The 18,520-nt window shown below is 37.3% G+C and overlaps 1 protein-coding gene and 1 long non-coding RNA gene across 51 annotated transcripts in view; one reads left to right on the forward strand and one right to left on the reverse strand.

Moving 5' to 3' along the window:
* ank2b (ankyrin 2b, neuronal) overlaps positions 1-18,520 on the forward strand; it is a 121,224-nt gene that overhangs the window by 100,069 nt on the left and 2,635 nt on the right. For 29 of the 50 annotated variants that reach the window (XM_083542089.1, XM_083542103.1, XM_083542108.1 and 26 more), the window contains 7 exons: positions 665-742; positions 1,059-1,190; positions 1,327-1,473; positions 1,663-1,849; positions 1,935-2,010; positions 15,160-15,243; positions 15,884-16,048. In XM_083542089.1, coding sequence (XP_083398215.1) covers positions 665-742; positions 1,059-1,190; positions 1,327-1,473; positions 1,663-1,849; positions 1,935-2,010; positions 15,160-15,243; positions 15,884-16,048 — 869 coding nt within the window. Of the gene's footprint in view, positions 1-664; positions 743-1,058; positions 1,191-1,326; positions 1,474-1,662; positions 1,850-1,934; positions 2,011-11,479; positions 12,638-14,083; positions 14,174-15,159; positions 15,244-15,883; positions 16,049-16,129; positions 16,319-18,109; positions 18,202-18,520 lie in introns of all 50 variants that reach the window. The other 21 variants (XM_083542083.1, XM_083542084.1, XM_083542070.1 and 18 more) reach the window with 4 other exon arrangements.
* On the reverse strand, positions 7,229-11,485 carry LOC310726533. The gene is made up of 2 exons (XR_014533782.1): positions 8,369-11,485; positions 7,229-7,489 (listed from the first exon to the last, which is right to left on the reverse strand). It is a non-coding gene; the product is annotated as an uncharacterized lncRNA (long non-coding RNA).

Here is an 18,520-nt window from a genome sequence, read left to right on the forward strand (position 1 = left end):
CTTGTATATTATTCTCAGAGAATGTGTCGTACATTCAGGGGGAAATCCTACCTAATGACAGCTAATTTAGTTAATGATCTCTGATATTTAAACATTTGGTTAGAATTCAAACATAATTCAAACACAATCAAAAACAAGTGTATAATAAAGGCAAGAGAAAGCCAGTGATTATATACAGATGGGTGACAAATGAAAGGAGAAAAACTGGAAGCTCTACTATTTTGTGGGAAATATTTTGCCTGTATCAGCTTGTCACCTTAGAGTGAAGAATTGGATTGGATAACATGAGGTTAACATTATGCCTTATACATTATATTGGTCTCTGCAGCCAATGGCTCCAATTATACGTAAATGGGAAATTTTTACCCAATCATTAAAACAACAAACCAATTATCTTTCTGAAAAGAACCACTCCATCCCTCCATTATAGTTCCAGACACATGTATCAAAGAATAGCTGACAGCACGCAGTGACTTTGTCCGGTAGTTTTTCCCTATTTTATTTGTCACCTACTTGTATTTCATTTACTTTTTGTATACGTTAGTGGTCGATATGAATGTTTTTGTTACCCCTTCTATTCTATATTATACGGACCATTTTTTTTAGTTCTTTAGTATTTGTTTTGGTGATGGCATCTTGTGTGTCTTGACAATGGCATTTACAGTGGATTCACAGGATGAGCTTGACAGGAAGGAAGGACGATTAGCTGTAATGGCTGATCATCTTGGTTTCAGCTGGACAGGTAAAAGCAGCCTTAGCATTTGGTGATATCACAGATATATCGGGATAAAGATTTATGGTCTAAAGATTAATATATTAACCATATCCCCTGCACCAAATTTTGAAAAGACATTTTATAATGTATGCTGGCTTAATAAATAACTAATATACTGTATGCTAGTTTAATATACTGTATGATAGCTTTCTATAAATATTTACTGTATGTACAATTTAAATTGAACTTTGGCATTTGAGAGATTACTCTTCTGAAAATTCTTACTATATTTGCATTAATGGCTTTTTCTTTCAAACATTGTGTTGTTTATTTTTTTATGTAGAGCTGGCTCGTGAACTTGAATTTGATGAAGAGCAGGTCAATCAGATACGAGTAAAGAATCCAAACTCATTACAAGACCAAAGCCAGGCACTCATAAGACTATGGAGAAAAAGAGAGGGGATAAATGCTACAGGTAGGATTGTTTATCACTTAGAAGAAATAACAGTCAGTTTAATACATTTATTGTATCGAAAACTCTTTAACCATCAGGTAACTTTTTTATCGAATCAAAGACACTGATGTGTTGAATTCTTTCCATCTCTCTGCAGAAAGTATTTTGATCTTAAAACTTACAAAGATTAACCGAATGGACATTGTACATCTCATCGAATCAAAGATCATACAGTCCACTCAGGACCACTCATCACATACCTATGCAGAAATGGAGCAGTCTATATCACTAGACCACAGTGAAGGTAACCATAATGTCTATTTTGACTAATTAGAAAAATAATAAATATAACTGAGAAGAAGAAGCGATAAGACTAGGTAAATATAACTGCCACTGTAACGCCAAGGTAAGATCCTCATGCTTAAATTGTAGCTCACAATGTTTTGCCTTATTCTTTTAAAGCCAGAATTACAAAGCGTTAAATCCTGTCCAGGTTTCTCCGCTCTTCACGAGGACATCGGAAGTCCTAGACCATTCCGTCAAACCGAGCTTGCTTCAAGAAGGCCAAAGTCTGGGAGCAAACCTCCGTTAGTATCTGTTGAAGATCTCTCTTCTAGTGCATCTTCACTAAGTGATACGCAGAAAGAGAAGTTGCAGCTGCACAAAGATAAAGCTGAAGAGTGAGTCATTTGTCAACTCACCCAGTTATCTATTAAACCAATAGCTTTAAAACTATTTAAAAACAATATAACAATTTATTTACAGGGTGGCTGCAGGCTCAACACTATCTGGTGTTGAGATGATTGGACTAAGACAGCAGTTCCCTGGCACTGTCAAAAAAGTAAGTCCTTTTTTTACCCTGTACAAAACTGCCCCATGGAAGCTCCAGTCTCAACAATATGGCCCAGTTCACAAAGAGGGAGCTGTTCCCAAACTACCATCTAAAATTCCATCACAACAGTCAAATCCCACCCATGATGAGGTTCTACAAGAGTTAGGAGCAGCTGGGCACATCCACATTTATAAAAATAATGGCAAAAGCATTACACCTACTGAATTACCAAGAGACTACAAACGAAAACCAAAGGAAATAACAGTCACAGATTTTGAAGAGACCTTGATGGAGTCTGAGGATAGCGAGGCATATTTCAGTGAGCTATCTGTGGAGCTCAAACAAGCAACTGAGGATTATGATTATGATTATGTTTCTCCTTCATCAATAAATGAAAATCTACAATGTGAGTTGGAAATGCCTAACCCAGAAGAAGCCAAATCTGTTAGTGAACTGTCAAGTAACCAAAGGCCAAGTGATGAGTACATGAAGCACCATGTTGAGGAGATTTCTGATAAATTCTACAGAGCGCTTTTTGGTGAAGATTATGTTTTGGCAAATAATATTGGCAAAGATATTAACATAGTTGCAAAGAATTTTGAATCGCCTGAACATGAGGGCTTCACTGAGACCGAAGTGGATGCGGCAGGTGCATTAACTCTTGAAAAAGTTGATTCTGCATCTTCAGAAACAACCAACACAAATATTTCCACCAGGGAGCAACTGCGAAATGTTAGGATAGAACCTTTGCCTTGGCATGAGGGTGAATTTGTTGCAAGTAATATTGACCCTGCACTTACTCAGTTGTCACAAGACTCCGCCACAGGGTTGAAAAATTCTTTATCAAAGCCTATCATTGATGAGACAGAATCTCTAGATACACCCGAATCTAAGCTCAGAGAAATAAATTCCCAGGATGAAACTCAGTATTCCAGTGTAAACTCTAAAACAGTTTCAGACTATAGTCCTATTATGCAAGATTATTTAGTGCCCTCCACTGAGTGTAGATCTTCATCACCAGTTTCTGTATCTGAATATAAAGTTGACATGGAAATATATTTGCATGAATATAGATCCTTATCACCTGAGTCTACTATTTCACTACCACCAGATTCACCAATTCCAGTTCAGTACAGATCAGACTCACTAGATTCATGTATGCTGATGGATGAATTAATAGCACATTCACCTGAATCTGTAGCATCAATAAGACTAATCTCTTTTGATTCTCCTGTACCTGATTTTAGACCACTTTCACCTGTGCCACCAGATTACAAATATGCAGCATCAGAAATCACTATGCATATGGACATGCCGAGAACATACCTTTCTCCAAGATCCCTTTTAATGGTTCCTGATGAAATAGACAGACCAATTTCACCAGGATCATGGGATGAATGTAGGTCATTTACATCTGAATCGAATGGATCTTTTTCTCCTGGGTCCTGTACCACTGAAAGTTTAAACAGAGAATTGTCCCTAGATTCTGAACATAACCCTTGTTCTGCTGATATCTTTGTGGGAAGAGCATGTAGTCCTGGCTCTACGACATCAGTGAATGAGTATAGGTCACTTTCTTGTGATTCACCTATACCCAGTTTTACACCAGAACTATCTGATTATTTTACACAGGTGAAGAGATCTATATCAGCATTATCCTCTCAATCTGAGATTTCAGATTTAGGGTATGAATTGTCATCAGAATGGTTGTTTGATGGTCGACCATCATCTCCTGAATCAGTGGCATTGGTCAATGAATTTAAATGCCTTTCCTCTGATTCACCTTTACCTAGTTTTGTTCAAAATGTGTGTGAAATTTTGCCTTTTCCAGAATCTTTATCAACAAATTCTGATCTTTCAGACAATGAATGTGAGCTCAGTTCACCCATAGTATTTTTAGAGGAATTACGACCTTTGTCGCCTGATTCATTTTCATCTGTAAGTGAATGCACACCTCTTTCACCCGATTCCCCAATCCCAATGTTTTCAGTACCACTTTGTGAATTGTACACATCTTTAGAATTTCATTCTGAATCACTTGAGTCCATTGAGTCAGTGAGTTCAGACAAAGAGCACAAACCGGTCTCACCCACGAGTTTACTGTTTGAGAATCGGGCATCTTCACCAGACTCAGTATCGTCGTTAAATATCAATGGACCATTTTCACCAGACTCAATATTACCCGAATATAAAAAGAAAGGGATTGATTGTGATGTCTTATTGCATGACTACAAAATATCTTCATTACAGAAAGAATCGTCAGATATTTTTACATCTGAAGTTGAACCTAAGCTATTACAAAGCCATTGTTTCAGGCAGCCATCCCATGTGAATTTGGAAATTAATGGCAGCTTAGGTAAACATGCCTTAAAGGGCCTGTTACCTCCTGATTCGACCAAACTTTCAAGCAAACACACAGCAAACATGGAATCGCAAAAAGAGTTAACGTATGAAAACTTTGCAAAACCCCTGCATTTAAATTTATCCGTGAAAAAACCTGCTAAAACAAGTCGTAAGATAAAAAAGTTAGCGAATACAGCACGAGAAAAAGTCCAGATAACTGAACAGAATGTCCAGATACCTGAACAGATTAAATCTACTTTGACACATAGAATTTGCAGTCCCAAAGATGGTAAATTAAGTATAGCACTAAAAGGAGCAGATACTCAAACCTTAACTACAGATCCATGTGACTCCAATGAACCAGGAGCAATTGGGTTGTTGAAAGCTAATCCTAGTGTCATGGAAGAGGGTTTCTTGACCAAGCTAAGGGATGTTGCAGCAAGTACAAGAAAAGCTCGTAATCTTATAAGTAAAGTACATGATCCCCAGTACAAATGTGACACATTCTGCCATAATACCACTGTTTTTGAATACAGTGTAGAAACTGATAATAATAGACCATTATCCTCTGATTCACCCATACAGCAGTTAAGACCATTTTCTCCTGAGGGCAGTTGGCTAGCTCATGAATACAAATCATTGTCATTAAAATCTATATGTTCTAAGTCAATAGAAAATAAATCGTTTGCTGGAGAATTGTTTAATGTCAGGCAAAGGCCAGAATTATCTGACTCACTTCAATCGAAATTTGAATATAGACCCCTTAGCCCTGACTCCATACCAGAGTACAGACCTGCTTCACCTGGATCTAAGATCTTAGATTTAGACATTAGAGGATGTTCACCAGATTCATTTGGTGCATGTACACCACTGCTTCCAGATTCACCAGTACCCCAGTATTTAACAATGTTCTATGATTTAGTTCCAGTGACCGAATGTAGATCATCCTCACTTGAATCATTAGCATCAGAATCAGATTGTGAAATAAATATATGGAGTTCTATAGATTCTGAGTGCAGGACCACACCTCAGTCTTTAACATCATTAGTTGATGACGAATACTTACCCCCAGATTCACCTACACCAGATTTTAGATCCTTGTTTCCTGAGTGTACAATGCCAACTTTTAGGTATAGATCATGTTCACCTGAATCAATATATTCCAATTCATTAAAAAATGAATCATTTTCTGAAAACCTCTTTGAGGTAAAGCAAAGGCCGGACTCACCTAACTCTATTCAATCAGGATTTGAAGATAGACCTCTCAGCCCTGACTCTATCCCAGAGTACAGGCCTATGTCACCTGAATCTATTCTTTTAGCATCAGATGTTAGAGGAGTTTCACCAGATTCATATAGCTCATATAGACTACTGTCTCCAGAGTCACCTGTACCCCAGTTTTCAGGATTGTTCTGCGAGTTAATGCCAGTTATAGGACATACATTGTCTTCTCCTGGATCTATTGCTTCAGATAAAAGTTTTGAGAAAGATGATGATTATGAGTTAAATGTTGCTACTCTCACAGTTTCTAGTGCATCCTCACCTGATTCCAACAGACCATTATCACCTGACTCACCTATACAGCAGTTCAGATCCTTTTTTTCTGAGGGAAGTGTGCAGGTTTCTGGGTATAGATCATGTTCATCTGAATCATTATGTTCCAATCCAATACAACATGAATCATTTTCTGAGGACATATTTGTTGTTGAGCAAAGGCGAGAGTCACCTGATTCATTTCAATCAGAATTGGATGCCAGACCCCTTAGCCCTGACTCAATCACAGAGTATAGGGCTATGCCAATTGAATCTATAAACATAGCATCAGCATTTAGAGGATCCTCACCAGATTCAGTTAGCTCATGTAGAGCATTGCCTCCAGATTCACCGGTTCCACAGTACTCAACAATGTTGGTTGATTTAGTCTTAGTAACAGGACATAGATCATCCTCTCCTGAGTCTATGGCTTCAGATGAAGATTGTGATGTTAACATTGCCAGTACTGCAGATTCTGATCATAGGCCTTTATCACCTGACTCAGTTGCATCAATAGATAAGAACACACGATTATCACCTGACTCACCTATCCAAGCATTCGGCCCATTTTTCCCTGAGAGTGCTTTGTCAGTTACTGGATATAGATCATGTTCACCTGAGTCAATTTGTTCTAATTCTATACTATATGAACTGTTTCCTGGAGAATTTTTCTCAGTTGATCTGAGGCCAGTATCACCTGACTCATTGGTGTCAGACACTGTTGATAGGCCAGTCTCATCAGACTCTATACCTGAATACAGACATTTGTCACCTGAGTCAATTAACCTACAATCAGATATTAGAAGATCTTCAACAGATTCAATTAGTGCATGTAGATCACTGTCTTCAGATTCACCGATACCCCAGTACTCAGCACCATTCTTTGAACCAGTTCCAGTAACAGGATGTAGATCTTCTTCACTTGAGTCTTTGGCATCGAGTCCAGATTCTGAGCTAAATTGTTTTAGTTTTATGACTTCTGATTGTAGGTCCTCACCTGAATCATTACCATCATTAGTTGTGAAAGAGTGCCTACAACCAGATTCACCTGTACCAGATTTTGGATCATGGTTTACACCTCCAGCTTTTAGAAGTAGATCTTGTTCAACTGAATTAATATATTCTAAATTAATAAAATATGAATCATTTCCTGGAGACTTGTTTATTGTTGAGCAAAGGCCAGAGTCACCTGACACACTTCAATCAAAATTTGAAGCTAGACCCCTTAGCCCTGACTCTATTTTAAAGTACAGGCCAATGTCACCCACATCTATGAGCTTAATCTCAGATATTAGAGGATCTTCACCAGATTCAGTTAGTCCATCTACACCACTGCCTCCAGATTCACCAATACCACAGTTCTCAACAAAGTTGGTTGATTTACTGACAGTATCAGGATATACATCACCCTCCCCTCAGTCTGTGGGTTCAGATGAAGGTTATGAGTTTACTGTTCTAACTGCTGCAGATTTTGATGATAGACCTTCATCTCCTGGCTCAATGGTATCACTTGATGAGAAGACATGTTTACCACCCGACTCACCTATCCAAGCATTTAGATCATCCTTCTTTGAGAGTACTTTGCCAGTTTCTGGATATAGATCATGTTCACCTGAATCAATATATTCCAATTCATTAAAAGATGAATCATTTTCTGAAAACCTCTTTGAGGTAAAGCAAAGGCCAGACTCACCAAACTCTATTCAATCAGGATTTGAAGATAGACCTCTCAGCCCTGACTCTATCCCAGAGTACAGGCCTATGTCACCCGAATCTATTCATTTAGCATCAGATGTTAGAGGAGTTTCACCAGATTCATATAGCTTATATAGACCACTGTCACCAGAGTCACCTGTACCCCAGTTCTCAGGATTGTTCTGTGAGTTAATGCCAGTTATAGGACATAGATTGTCTTCTCCTGGACCTATTGCTTCAGATAAAAGTTTTGAGAAAGATGATGACTATGAGTTAAATGTTACTACTCTCACAGTTTCTAGTGCATCCTCACCTGATTCCATGAAATTGGCAGACGAGAACAGACCATTATCACCTGACTCACCTATACAGCAGTTCAGAACCTTTTTTACTGAGGGAAGTGTGCAGGTTTCTGGGTATAGATCATGTTCATCTGAATCATTATGTTCCAATCCAATACAACATGAATCATTTTCTGAGGACATATTTGTTGTTGAGCAAAGGCGAGAGTCACCTGATTCATTTCAATCAGAATTTGATGCTACACTCCTTAGCCCTGACTCAATCACAGAGTATAGGGCTATGCCACTTGAATCTATAAACATAGCATCAGCATTTAGAGGATCCTCACCAGATTCAGTTAGCTCATGTAGAGCATTGCCCCCAGATTCACCGGTTCCACAGTACTCAACAATGTTGGTTGATTTAGTCTTAGTAACAGGACATAGATCATCCTCTCCTGAGTCTATGGCTTCAGATGAAGATTGTGATGTTTCTGGATATAGATTATGTTCACCTGAATCAGTATGTTCCAATTCAGTAGAACATGACATATTTGCTATGTCACAACAGATTATGCACTCAGCATCAGAGAAAAGAGGAGCTTCAGCCGATTCATTCAGTGCAGGCAGCCCACTGTTACCAGATTCACCAATACCTCAGTTCTCAGGACTGTTCTGTGAGCTAATGCCAGTAATAGGACATCGATTGCCCTCTCTTAAATCTGTTGCCTCAGATAAAAGTAATGATAATAGTGAGGATGATTATGAGTTAAATGTTGTTACTCTGGCAGTTTCTAGGGCATCATCGACTGATTCAGTGAAATCAACCGATGACAATAGACCGTTATCACCTGACTCACGAATATGGCAATTCAGACCATTTTTTTATGAGCATAATTTGCCAGTTTCTTGGAATAGATCATGTTCTCCTGAATCAGCATGTTCCAGTTTTATAGATCATGACTCAGTTTCTGGAGACTTGTTAATTGTCGAGCAAAGGCCTGAGTCACCTGACTCATTTCAATCAGAATTTGATGCTAGACCCTTTAGCCCAGACTCCATCCCAGAGTACAGGCCGATGTCACTGGAATCTATAAACATGGCATCAGAATTTAGAGGAATTTCACCAGATTCTGTAAGCTCATGTAGAACATTGCCTCCAGATTCACCAATACCACAGTATTCAACAGTGTTGGTTGATTTAATAACAGGACATAGCTCATCCTCTGTTAAGTCTATGGCTTCAGATGAAGATTGTGATGTTAGTGTTGTCAGAATTGCAGATTCTGATCATAGACCTTCCTCTCCTGGCTCGATGGCATCAATTGATGAGGAGACACGTTTACCACCGGACTCACCTATTATCCAAGCATTTAGTTCATCCCTCTTTGAGAGTACTTTGCCAGTTTCTAGATATAGATCAAGTTCACCTGAATCAGTATGTTCCAGTTCAGTAGAACATGAATCAGTTTGTTCTTATTCAATTATAAATGAATTCGTTGCTATGTCCCCGTTGATCTCAGCATCATCTTCGCCAGATTTATTTACTGCACACAGACCATTGTCTCCAGATTCACCAATCCCACAGTACTCAGCAATGTTGGTTGAGCTTGTGTCTTTAACAGGAAATAGATTATCCTCTCCTGAATCTCTGGTTTCAGATATTGATTATGACTTTAATGTTTTCACTGCTGTGCCTCCAGATCATAGACCAGCTTCACCTGATTCAGTAGTATCAGCAGAAGAAACTAGACCACTGTCACCTGACTCACCTATTCCAGAATTTCAGACATTTGTTGACAGTACTTGGCCACTATGTGTATATAAATCTCATTCACCTGAATCATTATATTCAGAAACGATACACTGTAAAGGGTTTGAAGTAGATCGATTTACTGCTGAACAAAGAAGAGAGTCAGTTGATTCATCTGGAGCTACATCATACCCCCAACTTCAAGAGACTATTAAAATGGTACCAGAATACAAACTTGTATACAAAACTATTCCATTGAACTTTATATCTCACATATATGACCCACATTACAGGGGTGAAACATTCTGCCCCAAAACAGGTATGTTTGAATATACTGGCTGTAGAATAGAAATTGTTCAGGCTTCTAAACTAGATAAATCTGAAGGTATCACTGACCAAGGCGGTTATATTACACCAACTCTTACTCACAAGATTTGGACAATACCTCTTTCTAAAAATCAAACAGCATCCTCAACAACGCTGTCAAGGAAATATAACATGAAATCGTTTGAATCTCCTCAAAGAGACTCTGCTTATGCTAAATCTTTGCATACACCTGAAGGGCATGAATATCTGGAGATTTCAGACGATCTTAGAGCTTCATCACCAGAGTCCATTAGGTCTGTAAATAATTTCACACCTCTCCCACCTGATTCTCCCATACCTGAACATATGATCTTATTACCTTATACAATGACTTTTCAGTATGACAGTCGACCCCCTTCTCCAGAGTCTGTGTCATCTGTCAATGAATTTCAAAGACTTACCCCAGACTCTCCGATACCTGAATTTCTAGCCGCTTCACCAGTTCCAAATGAATATAATCTTCAGTTTAGGCAACTGTCTGTGACATTACCAGTAATGTCTGATATACAAAAATGTGAGAGAAATTGGATGTCGTCAGAATATACCACACTTTGCCCTGAGACTACTCAAAGGCCTGTTTCGCCTTGTTATGAATATTCAGAATGCAATTCAAGACCATTCTCGTCGCCTACTTTTTCCTTTGATTTGACATACAGATGTCCATCCCCTGAAACAGTGGGAGAAATTGAACCCACTGTATCTATTACACCAGACTCTTTCATATTTGATTTTGATTGCCGCCCAGAATCCCCTGAGTCAGTATCATCTCAAGCACAGTACAAAGACTTCATGCCAGACAACAAATCTCACCGGACAAGTGATATAGCATTACTTCCTGTTATAAGAGATAAACAGGGCAGGACAGAAATTGAAATAATTCCTGAATTAAACTTGGCAACATCTGCACAGAGCCAAACACCACCATGCAGGCATGAATATGTCTTAGAACCTGAACGAAATAAAAAGTTTAGTGTAACTAAAGAGTCACCACCTCCAGCGTTGAACCAAGTAAAGAAAATGTCATCAGGGGATGAAGATGGTAAATTTATTTTAAGCCCCCAAGAAGATCATCTGAGAATTGCAATAGTTGAACAGGAATTGAAGCTTCAGCACAAGCAGTGTCTTGAAGAAAGATCTGACAGCTGTGCCTCTGAAATAGGCCAGCAGGAATTCAAAACAAGGGTAAGCAGCATAGCATGCCTCACGGTTTAGTTGCAGTGTGTGACACCTTGAAGAAATCCTGTAATGTTTGTCATGACTGAAAGATCTTTTGGATTCTTCTCGATCCACTAACAGATTTACCCAGTATGCTAAATCTGTGAATGCCACCTAACATGTCCTAAGAGATTTTATAGCTAAGATCTGCATGGTTAATTCTGAAGCATTACTCAACTGTTAAACAGGTCGTGTCATTCTGAGCAATTATTGTGAGAGTTCATATGTCTGCATGATTTGCACACAATGTAGCAAATGATATATCTGATTTTATGCTCATCCTACCTTTCAGGCTTTGCAGGATAGCGTTTTCAAAAAGGATATTCAGTCAGAAAAGCATAATATAGAAATTAAAAATAAAAATAGCACTGTCAGTAAGGAAGACGTCACCTCCTCACAAATCCAAAACCAAAGTTCCAATGTGATCATTTTAGAACAAAAAGCATTTCCATCTACAATAACCCAAAAAGGTCAAATACAACCAGGCATAAGTGGCCCAAAGTCACAACCTGAGGGAACAACATTTGTTAGCATTGATCTGGAAAATGTATGTTCCATGATACATCTTAATCAGTCACCTGAGCAGCCAAAGGAAACATCTGGATTATGTCAAATACATGGAACTCCATTCCATTTTAATCTCCAAATATCTCACAGGACAGTGACTCCTAATTTATCCATTTCATGTTCTCCCTCCTTTGATTGCAGAGATGTGAGCTCAAGTTCTGTGAGAACAGCACTTTTAGGTAGTCAAATGTTACACACTGATCAGGGTTCTCTGACATCTGTGTCTAGTGAATTATGCTCTAAACAAGAGCTACTTACTAATTCACCATTATCTATTGAGAAGCTTCAGACTTTTCATCCTGTAATTTCTGAATTTGAGAAAACAGTGTCTGCACTCAGTGCTGATGACCCAGAGTTAGTCTTCAGTGAAACATGTTCCATGGAAACCTCTTTTGCTCCTACTATATCTGAGATATCTCAATCTACAGATGAGACATTGATGAATTTTGATCTAAAAGCCAGGCCAAGGCCTGTCCAAGCTGATAGTTTTGAGTCAGATGCTGAGTTCTTTGATTGTCAGCAAACATTTTCATATGTGTCTGAACCAGAAGTGAGGTCCGATCAACTTTTCGATTCTGAGATTGTTTACCATGTTGAAGAATCCCCATCTTTACCAACCTCCCCAGCCTATGACTATTTGTCGGCCATGCCCACAATAACAACAATGTCTGATTTAGACAGTCACGATAGCCCACGCCCAGTGTCCTGGGGTAGTGAGGAATTAGATTTACCAATTGTTCTTGAACCAGAGGATGAATGTCTAGGCGAGCATGATGAAGCGATTGCATATCCTTTTGGGTATGCAGATGAACAGTCCTATGCTGAAGAGCTTCCTCCAAGGCAGGGAGGCCAGTATGATGAAGATGATGATTCTCTAGGAAGGGTAAGACTGTCATGTGTGAATCTAAAGCATGAACAGTTTAAGAATGGCTGCCACATGACTGAATCTAATTTACTTACCTGCAAAATTTTATGGGATTATTAATATTTGTATTAACAGGCACAAGTTTGACATCTGAGTGGTGAAACATTGATGAATAACACACCCAGTACTTGCTTAGTAGAGATAAAGTGAAAAGCCATGATTTTATTGAATATTAAATCATCCAAAGTACTTCTTCTTGTGAGTCAGAGAGGGGACAGGGCTAAGGTTGACAGATAACAGCTAATCAGAGAAATGGCACACTAAATTAAAAAAACGTTGCTCAACCCAACTCAAACTCAAATCCCAGAATGCTGCACTGGCAATGTGCTCACAGTGACTTTGTTTTTCAACCTAAAACAATTTTCCTGCTAAGAGAATAAGGTTTTCCACTGAGTAACTGCTGGTTGACAATAATCAAATATCAAAATCAAAATAAAACTATATCAAGGAAAGCTCTCTCTCTCTCTCTCTCTCTCTCTCTCTCTCTCTCTCTCTCTCTCTCTCTCTCTCTCTCTCTCTCTCTCTCTCTCTCTCTCTCTCTCTCTATCTCTACTTTTCTATACCCTCAATAGTGCAGGCACACAAGCATAAAATATATTTTCACAAAAGCACGGCATTTATTTATTTATTTGTATCATTTTCTGGATAGCATGTGATGGGGTGAGGTGTGCAAATTAGTTATATTAATTCATTTGGTGTGAATAAAGCTGTTAAAGAGATGAACTACTCATAATGGGCCTCATTTTTTAAAATGTTTGTAAAATTGTGTGAAAAAGTTTAAGATGAACCAAAGCAGAGATTTTTACCTGAGCCATTACAACATATCCTTCTTTTATTCAGCGCTTTCTGATTTTAATTTGACTTGCTTCCTTTATTGTTCTTACATTGATATTTAATATTTCTTTAGTTGATTCCATATAAATGTGTGTATATATATATATATATATATATATATATATATATATATATATATATATATATATATATATATACACACACACACACACACACACACACACACACACACACACACACACACACACACTAGTATTGAAATAATGAACTATAAATCATAAGTTAAATGATATCAGTCGATTGCAATAAATCAGTCGTGAGTAGGATAAAAATGATTTAAAAAAATGTCCAGAATGTTTATGAATAGTAAACCTTGTAGTATGTTGATATAAATACATCTTGTGAAATTCATACAAATTATTTACAACGAATGTGCATGTAAACAATTTGAAAAATGAGGCTTAGTGAGAGCAACCAGCTAACAGGAAATGCAAGCAAGAGCTAAAATAGTAGCTGTGTAGTGCACTGGCTTGGTGTGTGTATAATGCAAGTATTTAAGAATACACTGTTTTTTTCTCCTCATAACAATTACACGTGTTGGGCTCATAGGAAATAGCTGAAGAGCTAGGTTTGCTGTCTGATAGCTCAGAGGAAGAGGTGTTGACCACCCGAGTGGTACGACGCAGAGTTATAATCCAGGTATTTGTTTAGGTGTGCCAAAATACATAATATCGCATGTAAGTTATAATAATCTTTTGTTACAGTAAATGGGCAGATTTTTTATACAATTTTGGCTTGTTTAGGAATAACACATGATTTACACTTTTATTCCACAATTTCCATTCTGTTTTTTGTTCTACTTAGACATGCATACAGTAATATATCGTCACTTGGTTTTTGGTGTGCTTAACACATAAGAAAATAAATGTTGTTACATTATAATTGGTACAGTGGTGTTCTTGCAATAAATTGCTTATGATTTACATTAAGATAAGGTATACAATTAAGGTCAAGGTATTTGTTTAGAACTTTTAACTAAATGTACATTGTCCCAATGAAGTTTTACAAAATTAAAGAAAAAAAGAAAGACAGGTGCTTTACACTGGTCACATCACACACACAGTCATTTACAGCACAGTGAAATTCTTTCTTTGCATATCCCAGCAATGTTAGCAGCTGGGGTCAGAGCACAGAGTCAGCTATGATACAGCATCCCTAAAGCACAGAGAGTTAAGAGCCTTGTTCAGGGCCTGTGTGGCAGCTTGGTAATACCAGAGTTTGAAACCCAACCTTCCAATCAGTAATCTAGAGCCTTAACCACTGATCTACCACCTCAATAAAAATCTACCTCCTCACCTATAAATAGATCGCTGCTATACATGTTATCATTATAAATTAGTCCAGAGATTAAAACTAGACTCAACAGGGAACACATCTGTTATTTATTTATTTATTATAGTTTCATCTTTAAGAATATAAACTGTTCACTAAAGGGAGACTAAGCTGATGTTGATGCAGAGAGAATATATTAGAGAAACTGGTAGGTTTCTCCTACCAGGTGTCAAAATAATATTTAATGATTTTAATGGCTAATGCAGTCTAGGGTTTTAAACATATATGCTAATTTCAAATACACACAGACTGTCCTGTATACTGTCATTTCAATATATGTTTTTGCTTTTTAGGGAGATGATTTGCCTGAAATTTCTCCACCCAGTGTGACAGAAGAGCAATACACAGATGAGCATGGAAACATAGTCATCAAAAAGGTACATTCATAATCCCTATTTGGAGTCAAATTGTTAATGTACACTATAAAAAAGTATTTGGACAGCGTACCTTTCCTGCCATATGTGGTTCTTCTCCAAACTGTTAACCCCAAAGCTGGAGGCAGCTCAATTGTATAGGACGTCTTTGCAACCCTACTGAACACATATGGGATGAATTGGAACACTGACTGATTGCCCTTCTGAACAAATCAGAAGGGACATCATATGCACTCTACTACTATATTTTTATGAGAAATCGTTGTTATGTCACTGGCCATGCACTCATCTAGCCAGTGGTGCCAGTCAACCAGTTCTTATTCAAGATGTATGGTCTCCATTTGTATATTGCTGTGAGCCATCGTTTGTGTGACTGTAGCTTTAGACTTCTAACCATGTTTGAGTCCTATCAAAAAGTTCTCGTTGTCAGGACAGTAGTTTAATAAAGTGAAGTACAGTGATATGGTATAATCACTACAGTGAACACACTGTGACTGTGTTTAATTAAACTTTTCCTTCTGAAACAAAGGTACGGTGATATAATATGTACCACCCCATAGTGAATACAATCTGTTCTTTTTCCTGTTCCGTCTTTCCTTTCTTCTGTGCTGATGCCGTTATGTCTTCTGTTGCGTTCCCACAGGTCACAAGGAAAATTATCCGTAAGTACGTATCTGCAGATGGAGTGGAGCGAGAGGAAGTGATGGTGGAGGGAGCTCCGCAAGAAGCTATCACTGTAGATGATGCTGATGGTTTTTCCAAAGTGGTGAAAAGGACAGTGGTGAAGAGTGCGGGAGACCAGACCGAGGTATGTGTGTTTTCAGACAACATTTTCTCTTTTAGATGAAAAAAAGGTTGCCATTTGAACTAAAAACATGCTGAATCTCAGGTGATGTTTTCTGAATCGTTGCCTGTTGGTGAGATGACAACCTCTGAGTTTGAAGGCGATACTGCTGAAGGTCGCAAAGTAAGCAAGGTCATCAAAACCATGGTGGTGAAGGGGGAGAGGATGGAAAAGCAAATTGGTGATCCTTCGTTGTCAGCAGACCTCCCTTCGGCAAAAGATGACTTTGAAAAGGTTCACAGCTGAATCTGGTGGTGTTTATTCAACACAGCTTGAGCTTTTTGCCTTATGTCAAATATATTTAACATTTAAATCATTAGTATTTTAGCATAGTACTATTTTCATTAGAAACCTGGATGTTCATCATCATATGTGAATATTTTAACAAAATAGAGTTAAATCTAGAAAGCTATGAAGTTTCTTTACTTTGAATTACGGTTTACCAAATCATGAGCATAGAGAACCCTGTTTTACACATTTAACCTTTAAATGAGCAGGAGAAAAAAAACAACAACAATAAAATGTGAAGTACCAGAAGTTTTTAAGAACAGCATTAGCTGCTCTCCAGTGACCCTTAAAAGTTCTTTGTAGAGGGTTTCATGATTAAACTATTCAAAAAGCAATGCAGCCATAAAATTGCCTTCTAATACAAGAACAGCAGTATATATATATATATATATATATATATTTATTATTGTCAAAGCTTACAACTATACTCATTTTTATATTTTATTATATACAGTAGGGTCTAGTGAGCACGCTAGTGAAAATGTTTCTATTTTGCATTCTTTTTTTCTTAAATTTTAAAACAAAAATTTTTATTAAAATGTAGAAGCTTTGAAATATTAGTGTTTTTCAGTTGCTTTGGAGCATTTCTCAAATCATCCTTAATATTTGCAAACCAGGGGGTGCATTTCTCAAAACAATTAGTACAAACAGCACTACACTTTGGATATCCTGCAAAAGCCTTTCCCGTTTCTCAAGATCCCCAGTTCATCTCTTAGAAGTAAATATTTTTTGTCAATGAACATCTCATTGCCATCAGAATGACAAGTCTTTTTTATCATTGTGAACAAACAAAATCATCAAAATGTTTAGGACAAACCTCAGTTTTGTAAAATTGTAGTTCTGTCTGTATACGCTCGCCAATTAAAGGTTCCTGAGATCCTTTGACGTATTTTATAGAAATAGTGTATCCTTGATTGATTTTGATGCCTTACACTCTCCATCATTAGTGACATTCAAAATCTGCACAATTAATCAATTCAAGATATTTACAATAAAAATCTTAATAGAAATTTGATCATCATGACAGTTTATGACAACTGGTTTAACCATTTTGCATTCAATTACTGTTTGGGGGATGTTTTGGGGGTTAAGACTATTTGGGTGAGAACAAGTATAATATATTTTGATTAACATGACAAACAACTGATAATGTACATTGGGAAACAGCAGACAATTGTCTGTTACACAAATAATTAAATGAATGTATCAAAGCAGTCACAATTTGTTTAGTGACTACATGATGTGCAGGTTGAACAAGTAGTTTTAAGAATGTTATTTCTGATCTGAGAAATGCTCCAAAGCAACTGAGAAAACTGTAACACAGATATTTTAGTTTCTTAGTATTTGGTTTGTCACTTTTTTTCTTTAATGACAATGTGCACTGAAATCTGAATATATTTTAGATCAAATCCGACATACTTGAACTTATTTCTATAGCAAAAGACACAATTGTTTATAGCAGTTATAAATGGTCAATAGCACTTTTGCTTACATTTTAAACAGGAAATTAAAAAATAATGCAGGATCTCTAATATAAAATATTTAATACAATGAACATGTGCATTCTTTTATATATATTATATATATATATATATATTTTTTTTTTATTTAAAAAATATAAAATATTTTGGTTAATTCTAAATATAAGTAAAAAATATTTATCTCAGGTTATCAATATGGACTTTTTTCCCCCAACCTCTGAACTGCTTTCTTTGGCACCTGTTCTATACTGTTCAGGCTCTGAGTTATGCAGGGGGCTTTGACAAAGTGCTCTTACCTCATTTAGTGGAGAAAGAGATCGTGAAGGAGGATGGATCTATGATCAGAAGGTTTGGATTGTGCTTTGGCGTGCCATATCAGTGTAATAAAATGAAGAATGAATGTTGCGTGAAAGCAGATTGTGGACCTCTGATGTATGTTACAGAACTTTAATACCTGCTAAGCATGCTTGCATAGAAAGTGGCATCAAAGTTCTTTAGAAAAGCGGCTCTCAGGAAACCCAGTAGCTGAAAGTTTCCTAAGGTGCTTTTCACAATGGTCTGGTTTTAGACTTAATTAGATTTTTAGACTTAATTAGATAAACCCAGTGCATTTGTGCAACAAAAACATGTATGAAAGACCAAACACCACACCTTTTTCTTTTGGGGC

Source organism: Silurus aristotelis, assembly GCF_946808225.1.
Source record: "Silurus aristotelis genome assembly, chromosome: 5".
Taxonomy (NCBI): domain Eukaryota; kingdom Metazoa; phylum Chordata; class Actinopteri; order Siluriformes; family Siluridae; genus Silurus; species Silurus aristotelis.